The following is a 16,923-nucleotide window of genomic DNA, read 5'->3' on the forward strand; positions in this document are numbered from 1 at the left end:
TATAAGCGCAGGCCTAAATTTATTGCGTGCCTTTGGTAAACGCCGGAGTGAGAAGAGGTTTTAAATTAATTAGCGCCCCGGCGGCAATTCAAGGAAATACGGTAAACAGCTTGGGGTCCATTGTCTGGCGGTGGTTTGGCTTCAAGCGGGAAGATGTTGAACGGACATCAGTCATATGTCAAGTATGCGGCAGAAGCGTTGCTACAAAAAGTAGCATTACTCCTAATTTGTAGCATCATTTGAAAAGTCACACGCTATAAAAGGAGTGCTTGAAACTCTGCATGCCACACCAACAAAATGCCGAAGCAACCATTTCCACATCAACACCGCATGAAACAAATAGTCAACAACAGAAGGAAATAACGTCTGCAGGAACCTACCACATAGCAAAGGACATACACTATTTGATTTCCTATTATGCAGCTCATTTTTGACACTTATTGAAATATCTTGTGTGACATCATGCACAAAAGTGCGCTTTATTTGTTTTAAACTATTGTAGTGGCGTTCTCTACAAAAAGTGCACTTTAATTGAGTGTTGTTTTGATATGTCATCTTAGTGACATCATGCACAAAAGTGCACTCATAGCTTGTTTTAAAAGGTCTCTGACAATCTTGCACTTTATGTTTTGGAAATGACATGAATGTTTGTGCCACTGCTTAATAACTGTTTAATACATACAGTTTTAGTTGTGATTTCCCTCTCTGCATGAAAGTTTAAAAGTAGCATATATGAATGCAGTATGACGAAGAATGTTTGAATGTAGACACATAGACTCATCACACTGCTGTGATTATATGCATCAAGTGTTCATTCAAGGCTAAGGGAAAATATGCAGATATATATCAAACTAAACATATGGAGATATCAATAAAAGGCCGTATCGCCCAGCCCAAGCGCCAAATGTATTTACCGGCGTTCAAACGTGTTTTAAAAAAGCGTCTTGTACGCTCCTTCTTGGTCTGTGCGAGGTGGCCCAACATTCCAGAAGGAGTGACCCGAGGCCCGGCTGCACACAAGACAAAGAATGTGTCAGCCGGCGTGAGAGCGGGTTATGTAACGGCGAGGGAGGCGGCCATGAATCAGCATTAGTGCACGCTAAAGAGCAGGAGGTCGATGGGTGTGACTCCCAAAAAGTGAGCTCATGGCTTGGTCCGCGTCCCAGTCGACACGGTCTTATCTGCCATTGTTGTGTTTGCACTTCGAAAACTACTCAAAGATGAATCAATGCAACATGTGACGCTGTCAAGCTCTCACCTGAGTCTGCGGCGTCCATCTGCAGCTTTAAGAGGTCCTCCACGCTGCCGCACTTCATGGCAGAGTTGATGGACGAGAGCGTGCTGACCAGCTCGCTGTTGATGGACCCAAACTGGGACTGGGGCTGTCCGAAAGCCTCGGCCAGCTCGCTGTAGTTCTCGGCCAGCAGCATTTGTTGCTCCTGCAAGAGCTTCTGCACCCTCTCTATGTAATGGTCGAGCCTGGCGCCGCCCTGCGTTGGCCAGGCCTCAGCGGTCTCCTCCACGGTCTCCTTGCTGCATGCGACGGGTTTGAGGAACAGGGAAGGACCGCATGCTATGTTGCGCGTTTTCAAACCGATCAAGAAGTTCTCGTGAACGCTGACAGGCCCCACTCCACATTCTTTGGTTTTAGTAGAGCTGGACTGGCCGAGGAGCAATTCTACATCCGTGGCGGTTCCTACAGCCACTGAGCGCATCTTTGGGGAAGAGTGCACGTCTTTGACGAGACCCTCGCCTGCAGCCACCGTCCTCGTTTCTGCGGCAGCGGTGTTGGTGTGCTTGTCACAGGTCGACAAAGCGGTGTCCGTGCAAGAGTCCGTCAGCTCGGCTGTTTTTGTGTTGGTGGACTTGCTGACAACTTCTGTCTCAGTGTTGGTAATCCGAGTTGCTAACTCGGGGGCAGCCATGACACAAGAGTCGACCTTGGTCACGAGGTCTGGGTCAGTTCCTTGCGACACAGTCGTCCTGAAAGGACTGACGACCACGTCCACCGAACAATCTCCGCAGCCGAACGATCGCGACTTCTTGATCAACTCAGTCATCGGTTTGCAGAAAGCTGAGCAGTCTAAAGACTCAACCGTGTTGATTCCCACCTGACAAACCTCTAAGTCCACGCCTACCTGACGCTGCAGTGAATCTACCGAAAGTTGATCTGGCAAGTTCTCAGGGCCGACACCAACGCTGTGCACACTCGGGTGACAGGACACTCCTACAGAGAAACTTTGAGGAGCTTCAGTAATAACGACTTGGTCACCGACCCCCTGGCTTTGCACTGAGACTTTGGCCTCCACAGAGACGTTGTACATCTCGGGCCTCACCATGAAGCCTTTATCCGCCTTTTTTTTGTTTGAACCGCCAGCTGCTTGGAGCTCCAGCTTTAGCTTTGTCATCTCCATCTGGTGAGTGGTTTCTTTCAGCTGCACCTCCAAGCGGTAGACCTTATCTTTCAGCGCTTCGATGGTCTGCTGCTGGAGCTCAATCTCCTTCTCTGCCTCGCTGGACACACCGAGCATGGCTTCGTTCACACCCACTAAAGCACTGCGGGTTTCCAGGCGTTCTGTCGCCACGCCTACGTCCCGATGGCATCGTTCTTTTGGCAACCGGACTTGAAAGTTGTTCATGTTTTCATCAGTCACGACACCGATTGACTTTTGGAGGGCCTGGTTCTGATTGTCCGTCTGACTTTCAAAGCCATTATTGTCAAGAGTGGTCTTCTCCAGAGCTTGGACTTTCGCAGCCAGACGCCTAAACTCTTCAAGCTGCTGAGCATTCTGTTGCTGGGCTTCAGGCTCGATGATTTGCAACACAGTTTCTTTCTGGATGGGACCTAGGTTCTCCATCTGGTCGGCACAGCCCACGCTGTAAGAGCGCTTGCGGAAACCACCAGGAACTTGATTTTTGGACTGAGCGGCCAATTGTCTTTTTTCCTCCTGGAGTACTGCTATCTTGACCTGTAAAATGGGAATGGTCTTCACCTGCTCCTCTAACTCTTTCAACTTCCTGAGGGCAACTACCATCTGCTCCCGGATCTGTTGTAGGTGTAGCGGGCTGACATTAGTCACGGGTGTGGCCATGCCAGAGCTCAAGGGACTGTGTCGGATGGAGCTACCCATGGATGGTGGGTAGTAAAGGTTGTACTCTCCATTGTTGACGTGGCCGTTGATGGGTAGAGGCTGAAGGGTGCTGGGGGAGATCTGACTTGGCGCCATGGACCCAGAGTATGAGGAAAGCGAGCTGTTTGAGCCCGTTCCCCCAAAGCTGGCAAGTCGACGACGGGGCAGCGGAGGCTCGCTGTACGGCTGCATGAACAGACGCTCCTGTTCTAATCGAAGTCGGGTCTCCATCAGGGTCTTTTCTACATGGGGGTTGGGTCGCGGCGTCAACCTTGGCGAGGGCGGCGGGAGTAACAGCTTGGGCTCCACGAGGCTGGAGTTGGATTGCTGTGGGGCCGTTTCAAAAGCCGCCCTTGGGAGGATGGGTGTCAGCGGAGCGGATACCTGGGAGGGCTTGGCACTGAAAAAGACCGGCGAGTGCTTGTCGTCGCTGTTTGAAGACGATAGCGAGTCGGTGGACGTCCATTCGGCCCGCACGCCGGCACTGCCGGTGCGGGTCCGTGGCGGCGCCGTTGTCGGTTTTCCCCCTTTGGGTTTCCTCTGGATGCTCAGCTTCTTAATGGTGTGGCCCCTCTCGATGTCATCGACGTATTTGAGGAAGTCCAGGTCTAGCTGGAAACCGTAGGGAGTCTCCACGGAGTACGGAGCCACAGAGTCCTTGTCGTTATCTGTGCTTGGACATCTTTGTCCTCGGCCTGCACAAACACAGCAAAACAAGTTGCATCATGAGCTCGTATTAAACATTGCATGTCGACAAACAATTACTAAACGACAACTTTTTTGAGGGAACTGCAGTCAAGATGGTTCTTCTTAAACATCCGTCAATACATTTGACATGCACCAACGTGCCTCACGTCAACACAACTGGAAAGTGTGAGTGACAACCACCGCTGCAAGCTCTGCTTAGTCAGTTCAAAAGTATGCGCAACGCATAAAGACACGTTACAAATACATTTCCTTGTGTTCCGGTGCCAGATGGATCAGAGATGAGCGCACAGAAATTACGGTTTACAAACCTGGTCACATCAGTAAAGCTCTTGTCAAGGTAGCCTCAAATAATGCCAGGAAAACATGGTTTCACTTGAGAACTGTCTTTGCTGATGATGTATTCAAGCCACTGAGATTGATGGTCTCAAAGTCCAAACTCCACGCGCCCGGTCCCAGAAGTCCCATTAAGACCCCCGCCCCTCTGCTCCACACACACCGGCTGGGCTAAAAGTGGCATCTTGTTGTTCCTGGTATGCCTGGAGCTTAAACACGGGCCGGACATAAAAAGCCCGGCGCTTCCTCTGATAAACTTACTTCCCTGTGGCTTCTATTCCGGAACAAAACAACCCTCCACTGCATTGTTGTTCACTCACCTCACTCTGTCCAAGACTCCTAGCTTGTTCCCTTTCTGGCAGCAGACTGTACAAAGATCCCACTGTGCAGTTTCTTCTCACTCAATATTCTTTCCTCCGTACGGGGAAGAAAAGGCCGCTATTGGTATAAACTCTGCTCAGCACAGTGCGGCGGAGCTATTGGACAGCTGCTTCCTCCAATCCTGGGAGACTCTGAGCTGGGCGCTACCCCTTCCCGAATAAGAGACCTGTTATTCAGCGGGGTGGGGGTGGGGGGGTGGGTGAACTCGCTGAAATAACAGACCGTTTTTTTTAAAAAGACAAACAGTAAAGCTACTGTGCATATTTGACGCTTTTACACGAACCCAGGCCGCAACATTGGGCACACCCGCATATAATATTCAATACACTTAATAATCCAACAGTGCATTCACGATTGCCAGCTTTTGTTGTGGTTTTTCTAATATTTCCAGCGTTACTCTACCCCTTAGAACCAGCTCCACAGATGTTTATTTTGGACAGTGCTTTTTGTAAACCAGGCGTCACCAACCTTTTTGAAACCAAGAGCTACTTCTTGGGTATTGATTGATGCAAAAGGCTACCAGTTTGATACACACTTAAATAAATTGCTAGAAATAGACAATTTGCTTAATTGACCTTTAACTCTATGTTGATATTAATAATTAATGATATTTATCTTTGTGGAAACACTGATCATCTAAAGGATTTCTCACAATAAATATGTATAAAAACAGATAAATATAAAAAAAAAAGGGTATTTCTGTCTGTCATTCAGTTGTACATTTTTTTTCCTTCTACGGAAGGTTTTTTGTAGAAAATAAATGATGAAAAAAACACTTAATTGAACGGTTTAAAAGAGGAAAAAAATCGAAAAAAAAGAAATTAAATTTTGAAACAGTTTATTTTCAATTTCGACTATTTAAAATTCAAAATTCAACCGAAAAAAAACCAAGAGAAAAACGAGCTAATTTGAATCTTTTTGAAAAAATAAAAAAAAATATTTATGGAAAATAATTAGTAATTTTTCCTGATTAAGATTAATATTAGAATTTTGATGACATGTTTTAAATGTGTTCAAATCCAATCTGCACTTTGTTAGAATATATAACAGATTGGACCAAGCTACATTTCTAACAAAGACAATGATTATTTCTTCTAGATTTTCCAGAACAATTTATTTAAAAGAAATTCAAGACTTTAAAATAAGATTTAAATTTGATTCCACAGATTTTCTAGATTTGCCAGAATATATATTTTTTTATTTTAATCAAAAATTTGAAGAAATATTTCACAAATATTCTTCGTCTAAAAAACAGAAGATAAAATGAAGAATTAAATTAAAATGTATTTATTATTCTTTACAATGAAAAAAATTAATTTACTTGAACATTGATTTAAATTGTCAGGAAAGAAGAGGAAGGAAGGTAAAAAGGTATATGTGTTTAAAAATCCTAAAATCATTTTTAAGGTTGTATTTTTTCTTTAAAATTGTCCTTCTGAAAGTTATAACAAGCAAAGTAAAAAAAATAATGAATTTATTTAAACAAGTGACGACTAAGTCTTTAAAAGATTTTCTTGGATTTTAAAATTCTATTTGAGTTTTTTCTCTCTTAAAATTAAAAATGTCGAGCAAAGCGAGACGAACTTGATAGTAAATAGATACAATTTAATAAAATAGAGGCAGCTCACTGGTAAGTGTGCTATTTGAGCTATTTTTAGAACAGGCCAGCGGGCGACTCATCTGGTCCTTACGGGCTACCTGGTGCCCGCGGGCACCGCGTTTGTGACCCCTGTTGTAAACCCTACTGTAGTTTTAATGCTAATGAGCTGTGTTGGTCCAGGCCTGTCCAACACATGCACCAATTCCCGGTACCTGGAATCTGTGGGACCCATTTTCATTTTTTTATTAAAAGAAAAATGACACAATTAATTAATTTTTCAAACTGAGACTCACTGACTTTGGCTCATTTTCTGTGAAGAACATATATCAGAATGCATATTTAATGACCACACACCATATACCACCCTTCTAGGGGTGTAACTGTACACAAAAATTAGAGGTCACGGTTAGGTTCATTTACGGTACAGTAAGAAAACAACAAAATATAAATTTTTGGGTTATTTATTTACCAAATTTGTAAACAATGGCTTTATCCTTTTAACATTGGGAACACTATAATAATTCTGCCCACGTTAATCCACATTAAACTGCCTCAAATTGTTGCTCGGATTAAATAAAATGACAACTTTTCTTCTACGTATAAAAAGTTCAACATTAAACAGTTTCAAGTCAACTCATCATGCTTAATTTATTACAGCATTTGGGAAGCCAGTAGTTGATTTTTATTATGTAAATGTTATATTTTTATCAACATGTGATAGCAGGGACGCTGCCATTCAAAGCTTTTCTGTCCGTAAAACACGCACACACACACACAGCAAAATGAGCTAACGTTACGCTAAAAGCTAATTAGCATTCACCCCAAACCAGAACTGTGAGCGAGCTGAGCTGCAGTTTAAGTTTCTAGAAGGTCAACAGGCTCATAGTGGTGTTAGTAGTAGTTGACTGGGAGGTGTTTATTATCATTTGGGGAGAGTACGCTGCCTTATGGTCACCTGCTAAACACCTATCTGCTCGACACTCAAGTATTTACTACATGCGCTCTGAATACGCACTGCTGATTGGTTGTTACCGCTCTGAATACGCACTGGTGATTAGCTGTTACCGCTATATATGTAACCAATCAGATGGTTGTGTGGGTGGGACAATGCTGGGTGCTGACACAGAGGCAGAAGAAACAAAGCAGCTTGTTAAGACTTTAGCTTAAAAACTCGTTCCGTACACCGCTGTACTGAACCAACACCCCCGTACCGAAACGGTTCAGTACAAATACACGTACCGTTACACCCCTACCTATTTCTATTACAAATAAGACGTCCGGGGCCATTAACTAATAGAAGTGTGGAAATTGATGTTCTGTGTACCACCCACACATACACACAGCAGGCCTAGACAGGAGGAGGACAGAGTGTAGGTCCACAGTACATCAGAGGGTCAAATTTGCGAGAAAATGAGAGCAGACAGTGTTGACAAACAATGTTGCAACCTTCTGTGGGAAACAAAAGATGAATCCCTGTGGGATGCAGAAACCCTTCCATCCATTTCTACCGCTTATTCCCTTTCGGGGTCGCGGGGGGTGCTGGCGCCTATCTCAGCTACAATCGGGCGAAAGGCGGGGTACACCCTGGACAAGTCGCCAACTCATCGCAGGGCCTGTCAGAGAAATTTTCCGTGCAATGTTCATATTGTTGTTACTCAGCCAGCGTTTGTGGGTCTGATGGACCCCTTGCATTTTGTGACTTTTAATGCCTCACAATCAAATACTTTTATGTTAAAACACTGAACAGATGATTACCTTATCCCAAAAAACATCTGTTCAGTAATTTAACATAAAAGTGTTTGATTGTGAGGCATTAAAAGCCACAAAATGCAAGGAGTCCATCAGACCCACAAACACTGGCTGAGTAACACCAATATGAAAATTACACGAGGGTTAAATATTAACTGTTTTTTTTAACATCTCATTTTTGATTATGATAAACTTCTGACCAATTTCAATGTTTAAATCTTATTTGACTATTACGTTTGAGTCAACAGGTTTGTCGGCGTTGAAAACTGCAACCTTACTGAGAGGCAGTTTGACTGAGTCAGCTCTCAGTGCTGCTGGAGTGATGACCAAGTGTTGGTGTTAGGGATACAAAAATTGAATATCAAAGTTATCGTGACTAAAATGTGCTTTGAATTGTTGAATGTGGTCAAAAAGTACACTAAAATATCTAAGTTTTTTTTTACAGAACTAAAATAGAATGGGCACTATTTTGCATATTTAGTGTTTCTTATGCTTCACTGATAGTGATGGTCTTAGAATTGTTATCTGTTTTAATGGCCAAACCTTTATTCACCATATTCAAAATGTGATGCAAATAAAACTTACGGCATTTCCTTGAATTACCGCCGGGTACATAGTATGCGCCTGCCTAGAATTACTGCCGGGTCAAACTCGTTTCGCAAAATAATTAGCGCATGCTTAGCATTACCGCAGGCTCAGGATTAACGCCGCGTCAAACTCGTTCCGCTAAATATTATTTTTTATTAGCACAGGCCTAGAATTTCCGCCGGGTCAAACTCGTCAAGTCACGAGTGACACTTCACCTGTCATCATTTTCAAAATGGAGGAGGCTGATTTCAATAATTTGAAATCGCATAAAGGGAAGAAGATTAAGAGCTATTCAGTAGGATTTAAGGTCCAAGCTATTGAATATGCTAAAAAGAACAGTAAGCAGCTATGTTTTATTAATATACCGTAGCTGCGTGTGTCAAATATGAGTCATTCATATCTAATGAAGACATTGGAGCGGCTATTTCTCAGCCTCCTCAGACCACAGGTGCAACATGCCCAGGACAGCCTGCTGTTTGGGTACCAGGAAGGCGTTGGTGTGGAGGATGCTATCCTTTACCTGCTGCATCGAGCCCACTCACACCTGGATAAGGGAAATGGCACTGTGAGGATCCTGTTCCTGGACTTCTCGAGTGCCTTTAATACCATCCAGCCCCGCCTCCTTCAGGACAAGCTCTACAAAATGCAAGTGGACCCCTGCCTGGTTGCCTGGATTTCGAACTACCTCACCGACAGGCCACAGTACGTCAGACTGAAGGACATCACGTCTGACACTGTGATCAGCAGCACCGGAGCACCGCAGGGAACGGTGCTGGCCCCTCTTCTCTTCACCCTGTACACCGCTGACTTCTGCTACAACTCAGAGCTGTGTCACATCCAGAAGTACGCGGATGACACAGCCATCGTCGGGTGCATCAGGGACGGCAGAGAGGAGGAGTTTCAGAACCTGGTGAGGGACTTTGTTGTCTGGTGCCACACGAACGTCTTGCAGCTCAATCCGTCAAAGACCAAGGAGCTGGTCATTAAATTTGCGCAATTGAACAGCTTAGTTGATCAGACCGTAGTGAGTTTATTTAAGTTTCGATCGGTGTATGTGTTTTTTTGTTTTTAATAGGTAAAGATGCTAATGTCTCTTGTTTTCATGTTCGCAGCTAAGCTAGCTGCAGTCGGTCCCTGACCTTACCAAAGTGCAGTTATCGATCATGGTTTTTGCCATCATTTTAATTTAAATGGTAAGACTTACCGTTAGGAGTTTTACCGGGGTTATCATTAAAACGGTTTATTGTTGCATCCTGAGTTACAAACCCCGTTTCCATATGAGTTGGGAAATTGTGTTAGATGTAAATATAAACAGAATACAATGATTTGCTAATCATTTTCAACCCATATTCAGTAGAATATGCTACAAAGACAACATATTTGATGTTCAAACTGATAAACATTTTTTTTTGTTGCAAATAATCATTAACTTTAGAATTTGATGCCAGCAACACCTGACGAAGACGTTGGGAAAGGTGGCAATAAATACTGATAAAAGTTGAGGAATGCTCATCAAACACTTATTTGGAACATCCCACAGTTGTGCAGGATAATTGGGAACAGGTGGGTGCCATGATTGGGTATAAAAACAGCTTCCCAAAAAATGCTCAGTCTTTCACAAGACAGGATGGGACGAGGTACACCCCTTTGTCCACAACTGCGTGAGCAAATAGTCAAACAGTTTAAGAACAACGTTTCTCAAAGTGCAATTGCAAGAAATTTAGGGATTTCAACATCTACGCTCCATAATATAGTCAAAATGGTTCAGAGAATCTGGAGAAATCACTCCACGTAAGCAGCATGGCCGGAAACCAACACTGAATGACCGTGACCTTCGATCCCTCAGACGGCACTGTATCAAAAACCGACATCAATCTCTAAAAGGATATCACCACATGGGCTCAGGAACACTTCAGAAAACCACTTTCACTAAATACAGTTGGTCGCTACGTGCTAGTTAAAGCTATACCATGCAAAGCGAAAAAAAATTATCAACAACATCCAGAAACGCCGCCGGCTTGTCTGGGCCCGAGATCATCTAAGATGGACTGATGCAAAGTGGAAAAGTGTTCTGTGGTCTGACGAGTCCACATTTCAAATTGTTTTTGGAAATATTCAACATCGTGTCGTCCGGACCAAAGGGGAAGCGAACCATCCAGACTGTTATCGACGCAAAGTTCAAAAGCCAGCATCTGTGATGGTATGGAGGTGCATTAGTGCCCAATGCATGGATAACTTACACATCTGTGAAGGCACCATTAATGCTGAAAGGTATATACAGGTTTTGGAACAACATATCCTGCCATCTAAGCGCCGTCTTTTTCATGGACGCCCCTGCTTATTTCAGCAAGACAATGCCAAGCCACATTCAGCACGTGTTACAACAGCGTGGCTTTGTAAAGTTCCCATCGAAAATGTGTGGCACGGTATGAAGCGTAAAATACGACAGGAGAGACCCCGGACTGTTGAATGACTGGGAAAGAATTCCACTTTCAAAGCTTCAACAATTAGTTTCCTCAGTTCCCAAACATTTATTGAATGTTGTTAAAAGAAAAGGTGATGTAACACAGTGGTGAACATCCCAACTACTCTGTCACGTGTTGCAGCCATGAAATTCTAAGTTAATCATTATTTGCACACAAAAAATAAAGTTTGTTAGTTTGAACATCGAATATGTATTCTTTGTAGTGCATTCAATTGAATATGGGTTGAAAAGGATTTGCAAATAATTGTATTCCGTTTATATTTACATCTGACACAATTTCCCAACTCATATGGAAACGAGGTTTGTAGAAATGACGTCACACACAAACTAGGTCCCCAATCATGGCACAGTTGTGTTTTATTTGAGTCGGCCGGTGCCAAAAAAAAGAAAAAAACTGGAATCGGTGCCCATTCTAATGCATACCATCCAATAACTTAACTTTAAGGAGTGGTACAAGAGGCCGTTAGAAACATTAGAATAGCTATGAGCGCTAAAATGCCAACATTACACATTTTAATAACATTATTCACTGAAAAACAATCAGACTTACAGCTCCCACATTCGTAGCCGACTGGACAGCTGGCACAGCGCGAGGTGTTATCTTTAAGACATGTAGCGAAGGCTGCTTTCAATAAAGTGGTGGACGTACACACGGGTGTGGGCTCGACTAACAAAGGGTGAGTTGGGACCAGGTCGGTGATGTCATAAAAAGCTGCAACTTCAAACGCGAGCGTTGGAGCGCCTCCTCTCTGAGAAGTGGAGCAAAGAAGTGAGGGAGATGATAGCGTCTCCTCACCTTTGGTGCTCATAAACCAGCACTAGTGACACACATGACTGGGAGGACATCGCTACAAAGACACTTTGACATCATAGAGGGCCTCCGAGGCAATGAATAAATCCTCCATTCACAGCCAACATAGAGCTTTTGGCGGTCCCTTGGAAATCGAGAGAAGATGAATACAGTTGTTTTTTACCACAATAAACACTTGTAATAATTTTAGAATAAATGTTTGAGAGACTTAAGTAAACTCGGGTGAGACAGCGGCAGACCGTCACAACTGAAAATGCATTCTACGACCCTTCAGTCTTGACCTTAGGTCCAACCTTAATGGGGAACTGCACTTTCATTGGAATTCTGTCTATCATTCACAATACTCATGTAATACGGAACATTTTTATTGTTTTATGCATTCTAACTCACAAGTAAACACGGGACAAAATTAGCTGACAATGCAGCCAATAGGAGTGGCTCTATTACGCATATAAAGCACTCTAAAAAAAAATCGAAAAGACTATCAACATTTATATACATGCTGTAAGTATACACGTAATTTAGTAACACTCATGATAACATGTAATATATACATGATGTAAGTATATATGTAGTATCTAGTAACATTCATAATATGTAATATATACATGATGTAAGTATATATGTCATGTAGTAACATTCATAATAACATGTAATATATACATGATGTATGTATATGTGTAATATTCATAATAACATGTAATATATACATGATGTAAGTATATATGTCGTGTAGTAACATTCATAATACCATGTAATATATACATGATGTAAATATATATGTAGTATCTAGTAACATTCATAATAACAAGTATATATGTCATGTAGTAACATTCATTATAACATGTAATATATATTCGTTATAACATGTAATATATACATGATGTAAATATGTATGTCATGCAGTAACATTCATTATAACATGTAATATATACATGATGTAAGTATATATGTAGTATCTAATAACATTCATAATAACATGTAATATATACATGATGTAAGTATATATGTAGTATCTATTAACATTAATAATATAATGTAATATATACATGATGTAAGTATATATGTCATGTATTAACATTCATAATAACATGTAATATTTACATTTTTTCATAATTTTAAGTATTATATACACACTAACTATATATGTAATGTAATAACATTCATAACATGTAATATATATATGATGTAAGTATGTATGTCATGTAGTAACATTCATAATAACATGTATTATATACATGATGTAAGTATATATGTGTAATGCAGTAACATTCATAATAACGTACTATGTACATGATGTAAGTATATATGTCATGTAGTAACATTCATAATAACATGTACTATGTACATGATGTAAGTATATTTGTCATGTAACATTCATAATAACATGTAATACAGGACTGTCTCAGAAAATTAGAATATTGTGATAAAGTCCTTTATTTTCCGTAATGCAACTAAAAACATGAAGATGCCATCATACATTCTGGATTCATTACACATCAACTGAAATATTGCAAGCCTTTTATTATTTTAATATTGCTGATTATGGCACACAGCTTAATAAAACTCAAAAATCCTATCTCAAAAAAAAAAGAATATTTCCTCAGACCAAGTAAAAAAAAAAAGATTTATAACAGCAAGACAAAATCAAACATTTGAAAATGTCAATTAATGCACTCAGTACTTGGTTGGGAATCCTTTTGCACGGATTACTGCATCAATGCGGCGTGGCATGGAGGCAATCAGCCTGTGGCATTGCGGAGGTGTTATGGATGCCCAGGATGCTTCAATAGCGGCCTTCAGCTCATTTGCATTATTGGGTCTGGTGTCTTTCAGCTTCTTCTTCACAATAACCCACAAATTCTCTATGGGGTTTAGGTCAGGAGAGTTGGCAGGCCAATCAAGGACAGTAATGCCATGGTCAGTACGCCAGTTACTGCTGGTTTTGGCACTGTGAGCAGGTGCCAGATGATGCTGGAAAATTAAATCATCTCCATAGAGCTTTACAACAGATGGAAGCATGTACACAGCTGCATTGACTCTGGACTTGATGAAACACAGTGGACCAAAACCAGCAGCTGACATGGCTCCCCAAACCATTGCTGACTGAGGGAACTTCTGTTGTCTAGAGTTCAGGAGTGGCTTGACCATGGGAATACGGCTATTGAAGCTGTATCTGTTGAAAAGCTCTATGGAGATGATGATGTCATTTTCCAGCATGATCTGGCACCTGCTCACAGTGCCAAAACCACTAGTAACTGGTGTACTGACCATGGCATTACTGTCCTCCATTGCCCTGCCAACTACCCTGACATGAACCTCAGATAATTTGTGGGTTATTGTGAAGAAGAAGCTGAAAGACGCCAGGCCCAATAATGCAAATGAGCTAAAGGCCGCTATTGAAGCATCCTGGGCATCCATAACACCTCAGCAATGCCACAGGCCGATTGCCACCATGCCACGCCGCATTGATGCAGTAATCCGTGCAAAAGGATTCCCAACCAAGTACTGAGTGCATTAATTGACATTTTTAAATGTTTGATTTTGTTTTGCTGTTATAAATCTTTTTTTTTTTACTTGGTCTGAGGAAATATTCTAATTTTTTGAGATAGGATTTTTGAGTTTTCTTAAGCTGTATGCCATAATCAGCAATATTAAAATAAAAAAAGGCTTGCAATATTTCAGTTGATGTGTAATTAATCTAGACTGTATGACATTTTCATGTTTTTAGATGCATTACAGAAAAGGACTTTATCACAATATTCTAATTTTCTGAGACAGCCCTGTATATATATGATGTATGTATATATGTAGTATCTAGTAACATTCATAATAACATGTAATATATACATGATGTAAGTATATATTTCATGTAGTAACATTCAATATATACATGATGTAAGTATATTTATCATGTAGTAACATTCATAATAACACGTAATATATACATGATGTAAGTATATAAGTAGTATCTAGTAACATTCATAGGTTTCTCATTGTCATACCGTTGGGTTGAGTTTTTCCTTGCCCTGATGTGGGATCTAAGCCCAGGATGTTGATGTGGCTTGTGCAGCCCTTTGAGACACTCGTGATGTAGAACTATATAAGTAAACATTAATTGATTGATTTTTAATTTATTTGCTTTTGTTTTTTTTTTTTAAATCCACAAGGCCGCCGCACCGCTTAATAAGCCACAGGGGTCAAAGTGTAGGAAAAAAGTAGCAGCTTGTAGTGGGGAATTTACCGCAGATAATGTGCCAGCATCAACAACAGGGATTTGACAACAATCTGTAGCTGTCGTCATCTCCCTGCCGACTAGAGCGTCTGTGAGGGCCGAGCAGGGTGACAGGCGCCCTCCTGGTACCACAACGACCCTGGAACAGCTGAGCAATGACCTCATGAGTGAGGGAGACCTTGAGACCTCCGATTTTGGGAGGTGGGGGGTTGGGGCGTGGTCGGGGGTGTGGTTAAGAGGGGAGGAGTATATTTACAGCTAGAATACACCAAGTCAAGTATTTCATATATACATACATATATATATATATATATATATAATAAATACTTGAGTTTCAGTGAATTCTAGCTATATACATACATACATATACATACATACATATACATATACATATATATATATATATATATATCTCTGTAAATGGCAGCGCGCATGGACGCGACGTTTCAGGCTCTCCCCTTAGGTGCATTGTTTTTATTGTTTTTATATAGTTTATTACTAGCCCAGTCAGCAACTTGCTGGGCGAAGGTTATGTACAGCCGAAACGATTTGTTGGAGATTGGATTGCGGTCTGAGCAGACTATTTCGGTGTATTTTACAAGCCGACACAACATCCCAGAGGAGTTAGCACGTAGCCCTGGAGCTCCATGGCTACTGTGCCCGGCGAGGAGGAGGCGGAGGCGAAGACGCCGTGGCCGAAGGGGCGGCGTGTTAGCCAGACTAAAAATGAACCCAAACAGACCACCGATACCAAGTCTATTCCTGGCTAATGCGAGGTCGCTCGCTCCTCATGGTGAAGAGGACAAGATGGACGAGGTGAGGCTCCGTGTAGCACAAAACACTGTGATGGACAGCTGCGCCCTATTGTTTACGGAAACCTGGCTAACGTCCTCAATACCCGACGCTAGCATGGAGATAACCGGTCACACAGCACACAGACAGGACAGAAACGCAGTGTCTTCCGGCAAGCGGCGTGGGGGTGGACTGCTAACCTACCTAAACAACAAGTGGACTTCTGATTCAAAGGTAGTTAACAGCCACTGTTCCCAAGATCTGGAATATTTTACAGTTAAATGCCGACCCTTCCATCTAGCCAGGGAGCACTCTGCTGTCCTGATCACAAACGTGTATATAGCTCCCGATGCTAACGCTAGCACGGCGCTAGCTCTGTTGCACGATACAATCAGTGCACAACAGAACAAATATCCCGACAGCATCCACATCATAGCGGGGGAATTTAATCATGTCGACCTGAAAAAAGTGCTCCCCAAACTTCACCAGCATGTGAAGTGTGCTACGAGGGGAGCTAACACACTGGACAAAGTCTATTCCAACATAAAAAAAGGATATAGAGCCAAACTACTTCCCCAATTAGGCAAGTCTGACCACATATCCCTGCTCCTTTTGCCAGTTTACACACCAATAAGAAAAAGTGCTCCTATCACAACCAAAACGGTCAAAACATGGCCGGAGGGAGCCATGGAACAGCTGCAGGACTGCTTTGATACAACAGACTGGTCAGTTTTTGAAAACCCAGACTTGGAGCAGTACACAGAAGCAGTCCTGGGGTACATCAAACACTGCATAGACACTGTCACAGTGGACAAGCGCATCCGAGTCTACCCCAACAGGAAGCCCTGGATGACAAAAACAGTCCAGGGCTTACTCAAAGAGAGAGACAGTGCCTTCAAAGCGCAGGACCTGGCACTCTACAGTGCTGCCAGAGCCAATCTGAAGAGAGGCATCAGAGAGGCAAAAACCGAACATAGGAGGAAAATGGAAGCCCACCTGCAGAGCAACAACACCAAGGAGGTATGGAAAGGAATAAAAGACATGACCAACTTCAGACCCAGTAACCCTTCGGCTGACGGCGATGCCTCTCGAGCGGGGGAGTTAAACAGC

General features: G+C 42.3%; 1 protein-coding gene across 7 annotated transcripts in view; it reads right to left on the bottom strand.

Moving 5' to 3' along the window:
- Positions 1-16,923, bottom strand: part of kank1a (KN motif and ankyrin repeat domains 1a) — a 120,134-nt gene that overhangs the window by 27,050 nt on the left and 76,161 nt on the right. For all 7 annotated transcript variants that reach the window (XM_061904650.1, XM_061904617.1, XM_061904606.1 and 4 more), the window contains one exon: positions 1,259-3,826. In XM_061904650.1, coding sequence (XP_061760634.1) covers positions 1,259-3,362 — 2,104 coding nt within the window. In that variant the 5' untranslated portion in view covers positions 3,363-3,826. The remainder of the gene's footprint in view (positions 1-1,258; positions 3,827-16,923) is intronic.

The sequence above is a fragment of the Nerophis ophidion genome, linkage group LG01, assembly GCF_033978795.1.
Source record: "Nerophis ophidion isolate RoL-2023_Sa linkage group LG01, RoL_Noph_v1.0, whole genome shotgun sequence".
Lineage (NCBI taxonomy): Eukaryota > Metazoa > Chordata > Actinopteri > Syngnathiformes > Syngnathidae > Nerophis > Nerophis ophidion.